The 8,705-nt window shown below is 37.1% G+C and overlaps 1 protein-coding gene across 1 annotated transcript; it reads left to right on the top strand.

The window, feature by feature from the left end:
- The first annotated feature begins 2,023 nt into the window (after positions 1-2,023).
- Positions 2,024-3,510, top strand: LOC138881128 (uncharacterized). The gene is made up of 2 exons (XM_070161329.1): positions 2,024-2,077; positions 2,911-3,510. Exons 1-2 carry the CDS (start codon positions 2,024-2,026, stop codon positions 3,508-3,510), a joined length of 654 nt encoding a protein of 217 aa, XP_070017430.1.
- The last annotated feature ends 5,195 nt before the right edge of the window (positions 3,511-8,705 follow it).

The following is an 8,705-nucleotide window of genomic DNA, read 5'->3' on the forward strand; positions in this document are numbered from 1 at the left end:
ATGGATTCACGAGATAGATGATGTTCCATCTACCTTACATCAAGTTATTAAATTTCCATCACCATGGAGAATACGTCAAATCCGTGGGGATCAAACGACATTCAGGAGCATCAACCTGTAGCAGACTCAAATACGAGAAACGAAGAAAAATAGCAATTACAGAATCCAGTTGAGGATACCACAACACAAGCCTCAACTGAACAAGGGCGAGCAGATGTGGACTCAAGGCACGATTCCATTCAAGAACTAGAGGAAAACGAAAATATCAAAACAACGATTGAAGAACTGGAGGCTGTAGAGTTATTTACATAATGACCTGAAAGGAAAGTCTACGTTGGGGCCACCCTAAGCCACAACATGAAAGGTAAGTTGATTGAATTTTTAAAAACTAACGTGGATTGTTTTGCCCGGTCCCATTCTGATATGACAGGAATACCCCCGGGAGTAATGACTCACAAGTTAAATGAAGACCCATCGTATCCACCCGTCAAACAAAAGAAGAGAAATCAGGGGACTTCAAAAAATCAGGTGATTCAAGATGAGGTTCAAAAACTATTAAAAATGGGTCTATCCGCAAGGTAAAGTATCCTAATTGGTTAGCCAATACTGTTGTAGTATCGAAAAAGAATGGCAAATGACGAGTTTGTGTAGATTACATAGATCATAACAAAGCTTGTCCTAAAGATTCTTTTCCATTACCACATATAGATCAACTGATTGATGCTACTGCAGGACATGAATTGTTAAGCTTTTTAGATGCATATTCAGGGAATAATCAGATCAAAATGGATCACCTAGATGAAGAAAAAACTTCATTTATAACAGATAGGGGGACTTACTGTTATAAAGTAATGCCCTTTGGTCTCAAAAACGCTGGTGCAACGTATCAAAGATTGGTAACCAAAATATTCCAAGAACATTTAGGAAAAACTATGGAGGTCTACATAGATGATATTCTCGTTAAATATCAACAATCAGGGGATTATATATTGCACTTGTCTGATACATTTCAGATCTTACGAAAATTCAATTTGAAGCTAAATCCCGAGAAATGTGCATTCAACGTTTATCAGGTAAGTTTTTGGGTTTTCTTGTTTCTAACCGTGGAATTGAAGTAAATCCCACGCAGATTAAAGCCATTGAGGAAATTACTGACATGCCTACAAGTAAAAAAGAAGTGCAGAGATTGACAGGAAGAATTGCAGCATTGGGGAGATTTATTTCCAAGTCATCAGAAAAATATTTTAAATTCTTTTCAGCTCTTAAAAAAGCAAGATCAGTTCGAATGGACTGAGGAGTGTCAACAAGCACTCAAAAACTTGAAGACATACCTGTCAAATCCGCCATTGCTCGCAAAACCAAAGGTTGGGGAAAAATTTCTCATCTATCTGGCTGTTTCAGAAGTAGCGGTGAGTGCTGTTTTAGTTCGTGAAGACCAAGGTAAACAGTCTCCAATTTATTATGTTAGCAAATCATTATTAGATGCAGAGATGCGGTATCCTCAATTAGAAAAGCTTGCACTTGCACTAATCATGGCATCTAGAAAACTAAGGCCTTATTTTCAATGCCACCCTATTTCCGTAGTAACTGCTTATCCATTGCGCAATATATTACATAAGCATGAGTTATCAGGTAGGTTAGCCAAATGAGCCATAGAATTAAGTGAATATGACATCACATATCAGCCCAGAACCGCAATAAAATCTCAGGTGTTAGCATATTTTGGGCTGATTTTAGCCAAAGGATGCAATTAGAAGCAGAAAAAGAATTACAGGTGTTCAACGAGTCTAATCCAAGAATTTGGACCTTATTTACTAATGGCTCATCTAATGTGAAGGAGGCAGGTTTAGGAATTGTTTTGGTACCACCTACGGGTGAAACCATTCAACAAGCCATAAAATACCATTCTATAACTAACAATGAGGCAGCGTATGAAGCTGTGATTACAGGTTGAGAACTGATACGAGAACTCGGCATTAATCACATTGTAATCAAAAGCAATTCGCAGCTTGTAGTTAACCAAATGCTGGGGACTTATACAGCCAGGGAAGCACGAATGCAGCAGTACTTAGAAAAGGTACGTGATCTAATTAGGCAATTCCAAACCTGGAAAGTTACGCAGATACCAAGAGATGAAAATGTCGAGGCAGACGCCCTAGCCAATCTCGCATCTGCGGCAGACGTGACGAGCAATGAAAATGCCTCCATAATTCATTTGTTTCATTCAGTACTCGATCCAGACAAAAATGAGGTAAATTTCAATAACTTAACCTAGGATTGGAGGAACAAAATTGTTGTTTTTTTGTAGTATGGTACCGTCCCTAAAGATAAGAAAAAAGCTCACGCGCTTCAAAAAAAGGTTGCTCGATTTTGTTTAAAGCAAGACAATCTTTATCGAAAAATGTTCAGTGGACCCTTAGCAAGATGCCTCGGGCCTTCTCAAACGGAATATGTAATGAAAGAGATACACGAGGGGCATTGTGGAAATCACGCAAGAGGGCGATCACTGGTAAAAACCATGATTAGAGCAGACTATTATTGGCCTAAAATGGAAGAAGAAGTGGAAAATTTCGTGGCTAAATGTGATAAATTCCAACGATACGGTAATAACATGCATAGACTTGCGGAGTTGCATCCGGTCATTGCACTGTGGCCTTTTATGAACTGAGGGATGAATATCATGGGTCCACTTCCACAAGCAAAAGGCAAGGTAAAATTCTTGCTTGTACTCACTGACTACTTTACTAAATGGGTAGAAGTAGGAGCATTTAAATTGGTACGAGAAAAAGAAGTCAGAGATTTCATTTGGCGAAATATCATATGTCGATTCGGTGTACCAAAGGAAATGTGTGTGATAATGGCCCGCAATTTATTGGCGCACAAATCACAGAATTTTTTCAAAGTTGGCAGATCAAAAGGATTACCTCCACACCTTACCATCCGGTGGGTAATGGTCAAGCTGAATCAACAAATAAAGTCATTGTCAACAATTTGAAGAAACGATTGGAAGAATCCAAAGGCAATTGGCCAGAATTGCTACCCGGTGTTTTATGGGCATACCGCACGACAACAAAAATAAGTACGGGAGAAACACCATTCTCATTAGTGTACGGAGCTGAAGCCTTAATTTCAGTTGAGATAGGGGAGCCAAGCATGAGGTATATGCAAGCGTCAGAAGAATCCAATGAAGAAGAAATGCGTATAAACCTTGATTTACTTGAAGGAAAAAGGGAAGTTGCATTAATAAGAATGGCAGCACAAAAACAAGTCATGGAACGATACTACAATCGGAAGACACGTCTAAGATACTTCAAGATTGGGGACTTCGTACTTAAGAAAGTTTTTCAATCCACAAAGGCAGCTAATACGGGCAAATTAAGTCCATTCTGGGAAGGACCTTACAAGATTTATGGTATCGCGGGAAAAGGAGCATACGAGCTGGAAACAATGGATGGCAAGATATTACCTTCACATTGGAATGTTGTTCACCTGAAGAGATACTATTTCTAAGAAGTACCCACGATCAGGTATCCTCATTTTAAAATTTTATTTTTGAATTGTTAAAATTTTACTAACGATTTTAGATGATAGGCAAAAAGCTAACCCGTACTAAATAATGAATCACGACAGGCACGTGAAAAAATATAAATTCCTGGTCTAGGGTTACAACTATTCTGATAGAAATTCAGGCGGGTTAAGCAGTCTTCATCTATAACCGCACCTCTGAGTCCCGTATGTTTTTTCTTTTCAGGAAAAGGACCAAATGAGAGGAATAATCAAGTGATCGAGACTTCATACTTTAAAGCTCAAACACTTAGGAGACTATATAATATAAAGAAGGCAAAGAAGATTGAGAAATAATCAAAGTTCAAGCCTGAAAAGTTTATTCATTGAATAAGTCAAGTGCAGAGCAAAGTTACGAGCTAAATCCAAAGAAAAACCTTATTATAGTTAGGTTAAAGGCAATGTACTGAAATTGGTTATAAATAAAAACCTTATGTTTTATTTACTTTTTTGAAATCTGTTGTAAGGAAAATAGTTACGAAAAAGTTATAGAAGTTACTTAAATACATGTAAGGTGTTATTTAAAACTTGACCAAGTTCAAATAAAAATTTGTCAAAGTTATTCCAAGAAACATGTGTATTCCTATTTCTTTTGTCGTACATTAACACCATTATGAAGTTGAGACATCTTCTTCATTAAGTGTCACATATAAAAGGTCCCTCTTTTATAAAATTCATGATTGATTTAAACATTCATGGAGTTAAAAAAGCATTTTGCAAAATAAAAATGAAAACTACTGAATAAGTCTTTAAAATATAAAGGCAAGAATGAGCAAAACAAAAGTTGAAAAATAACTACGAAAACTTCTTAGTATTAAAAATTTTAGACTAAATATGAACTTAGTCATAAACTAAGAGTTATTTATACAAAACGCCCCGAAAAAAGGTCTGGGGACTTGATGTTTTTAACAAACCCTCAAATAAGACCAAGGGTTGTAACCACATTCCACCAAAAAAGAAAAAAAAAATCACATATCATAGACTTGTCACTGAAGGGTTAAAGTAGAAACCGAAGCAGGATCACCAGCAGCAGTAGACTCAAGTTGATTTGAAAGAGTTGGAACACTCACCGTACCCAAATCATCTTCAATGTGTTCAGAAGTTTCAGCCACGGGAGAGAGAAAGTCTTGGCCTTGCTGAGTCTTTTTAATGGTCTCTTTAATTTTAGCTAACTCAGCTTCCAAGTTAAAGTTCTCTTGGCTAACTTCCACAAGGGTATCATGGCGGGTATTCAAAAACGCCCAACTCACTTCAATTGCAGACTTGTCCTTAAGAATCTCATAATCTTTCTCCCATTCAGCAATTTCATTTTTGAGCTTCTCATTCTTAGCCAAGGCAGAATCATAAGAAGTTTGAAGAGAAGCATGCGAACTTTCTAAGAAATGGACTTTATCAGAAGATTCCCGGAGGTCTTTTTGAGTCAGGGTCAGAGTTTGCACGAGTTCATCGGTATACGCTTCTTTCTCACTTAAGAGAGCTTTCAATTCTCTGATTTCTTCACTAGCCTTGGAGAGTTGCTCAGAAAAAGAAGTTTCGAGAAGATTCTTGTCCTTACCAGCTTGATTTGAGGAAGCTTTTTCAACCGCCAATTCCGAAGTTAAAACCTTCAACTACTGCTCTAAGGTGCACTTGTTCTCTTCTAACACTTCCATGTCAATTTGAAGGCTTTCATATTGTTCTCTCCAGTTGTTTGCTTCAACTTGATACTAATGCATTAATTGCTCCGTGTGAGAAACCTTCTTCATCATTTCTGTACCAACAAGGTTAATCTAAAAAGAGAAAAGAGGAAAAAGTAAGAACCTTAACAAAAGGAAATAGCAAATCATTAAAAAGGAATACCTTTAATGATGATTGTATTATATCGTTCATCCAAGTTAAAGAGTTATGGCTCTCAAGCTTGGCTCTCTTGATTAGACCAATTAGGGGTTTCAACCACACGTCAGCCCTACCAGATTTTTTTAAAAGATTACCATCGGTAGGGACCTCGATGATAACCTGTTTCATGGCTCCACTTCCACTTGAAGAACCAACCTCAATTTGTTGAACAATTGTAGGAGGAACTGTGGAAGGAGTCAAAACAGCCTGGGGAGGAGCAGCAATAGCAACAATCACGACTGGCAAAGAAGGTACCACAAGAGAAGATATAGAAAAAGAAGCAAGGGGTGCTTCATCAAAAACTGGGCCTAAACTTTCACTACCAAACCCACGGGCAAAGAGCTGTTCAGCAGAATCATGAGCAGCAGCGGGAGTATCATCATCAGAAATCACCAACGAGGTTTCAACAAGCTTGGTGGGAGGAATATAACGAGGGGGAGATGCTTCATCATCTGAAATAATTCGTCTTCTAGCCCGTGGCCTTTTTAGTAAAGCACCCCCATCTTGTTCTTTCTCCTCTTCAGAGTCTTGGTCAACAATAGTTTTCCTTTTTGATGAAGAACCCAAAATTATCTCTTGGGCCCTTTTCAAAGAAATTCTGGAAGCTACGATGGCCTCAACACTTATGCCTCGAATGGGAAATCCTGACAAAAAGAAGGATCAAAATAATATCTGGAGGAAGCAATAAGTGAATTTATTAAAAAAAAAAACTCTTATCGTGAGTTTTCACATTCCAACCAAATCGATGAGAGAGGTTTTTCCAAGACCTACTGTCCATTGGAGCAACATTCAATAGCTTTCTTACCCAACCACGAAAGTTGGGAATTTCATCAACAACTCCCATGGTTGCTGAAAAAGAAAAGGAAAATTAAAATGATGATCATCAAAATTGAGAAAAAAGATACGAGAAAGTTATTGAAAAGAAAACTCACGTGAAAAATTCCACTTCTCAGGAAAGGGAACATTTTCATCATCCACTAAACCAACAGTGGGGGCAGCAACAAACCTGGCGTACCAGCCATGGTCTTTATCATCTTTTGGACTGACCAAAACTCTTTTACTTCTTGCCAGTAGAGTAAAGACTTCTTGGCGAAAGAGTTTGGGAGAATAGAGATGGATTAAATGAAAAAATATAAAAGGTATACCAGCCATGTTAGCCAAATGCCTCAAACAAGCAACAGCCACACAATAGGGCCAATTTGTCCTAAACAGACGTCGAAAAAATGACAGAATTCGAGGATAACTGGGTCAATAACAGGTTTGAAACCCAACGTGAAAGGATATGTATAAACAAAAAAAAACTCAGTTAAATAAGAGGTGATTCTTTGGTTTGTATTGGGGATTATAATGGGGAAGTCATGACTCCAATGGCAATCTCTACGAACTACAGAAATCAGAACTTCAGTAATCTGAGTTGGGTAGATGTTAGCACGATCTAATGAAGACAGTTGGTTTCTGATGGATTCTCTATCATTGTAGAAAGATAGTTCCGCGGGAATACTTTCATCCACTAAAGGTTCACGAAGAGGATCAATGGGTTCTTTAGTCCCTAGATGAAGATCTTTGAGAAAGTGAACCCCTAGTTCTAGAAGGTGGAGTAGAACTCAATGAAGGAATAGAGGGGCCTCGTGATGAAGAAGACCCTAAACTACGAAGCCTTCATCCTCTTCTACTTCTAATAGGAGCAAGAGAAAGGTTATCAATAATGGTGACTCTTCGAGGGTTAGGGTTTGAAAAAGACATAGTAGTACGAGGAAGAAGAAAATTAAAATTGAATACTCTAAACTTTTTGTGAAAAGACAAAGGTAAAAAGTTATATTTATAGTCAGAAGCAACCGTCAAAGGAAAAAGCGCAATGATGGAAACATCATAATGAGAACTGTTGCTTCGTAATTGGCAAAGCCGTAAAAAAGCCTTAAAATGCCCTGAAGGGTTGCAGAGCCAACCAGGAGACACCATGTGTCATGGACATTAAATGGAAGAGACAGATGAAGTATCAGTTCCAGGGAAGAATTAATGACGGGAAATATTCCCGCTTTAATGAGGTCCACTTCCCAAATATTCTATTGATGAATAAATGGCAAGTGGAGGGACTATCTGTATTGGAAAAAATTAAGTTTATATATGGAATTCATTATAAGATGACACGTGGACCAGTCAAAGAAAGATAGGTGATGACGAATAATCAAAGAGGCATGAGCTTCAACAGGCACAAGCAGATATTTAGGGAAAAAGCAAGGAGGATAGGCGCTCGAACCACTTTATGATGGAAGAGAATGAATCTGATAGTAAATAAGGTATAGATACGTACTATTGGGCATTAAATACGGAAAACGTTAAGGAATCTGTATTGAATCAAATATGATTACTGATTGTAGTGTTACATTAAATGTCATTAAATGCCATTAATTGACAATAATGGCTCAATTATGGTAGAAACGAAACGTATTACCTAGAAATAGTTATAAAAGGAGAAGACTGATTATTTGTAAAGACACGAAATACTATTGAAATACATTGATTTACTTTGCATTCGATTATTATTTCTCAATTATTCCTATTTCTATTTGATTATCAGTAACTCGAGTTCTTCTAATATAAGCTTTGACCGAAGTCCTTATTTTTGGTTAAACAGGTATGCAACAAAAGTACACCACCTATCTCTTAATCTATTTTTGTTTTGGGAGCCTTGTTGTTTGAGGATATCGTGGGCATAGAGATGTTCATCAGGTCAATGAAAAAGATTAGTCCACCAAACAATGCCCTATTCTGAGAAAACTTGATAAAAAGTTGAGAATATTCTCTTCTTCGAACATCATAGTTGTAGAAGTCATACAAGAAGAGTATATGGTAAACAGGGTAGATGCAAAAATTTGATTATGGTAAACCTAATATTACTTTGGATGGATCTTATACTATTTTAGATGTCTAACAGATTTTGAAAGAGAAAAATTTGTTTTATCCCAAACAGAACTCTAACTTGAGAGAGAGAGACGATAGTTAGAGCAATATCAGGGACGTTGAATGATAAAAGGGAATAATATCTTCAAATAATTCATAATAGAGAAATATCAGGGAGGTTAAAAAATATCATGTATTTTGGGTAACCAAAAGTTACCATATATACTAGGGAATTCTTGTAACCAAAGAATACAAGTTGTAAACAGTAAATTTTCATAGTCCAACCCTATAGGGTTTTAGGATCCAATCTATATAAATATATAAAGCAGGTCTTAACAGAGCTTATGTGGCACTTCTCTTAAGCT

Source organism: Nicotiana sylvestris, chromosome 11 (genome assembly GCF_000393655.2).
Source record: "Nicotiana sylvestris chromosome 11, ASM39365v2, whole genome shotgun sequence".
Lineage (NCBI taxonomy): Eukaryota > Viridiplantae > Streptophyta > Magnoliopsida > Solanales > Solanaceae > Nicotiana > Nicotiana sylvestris.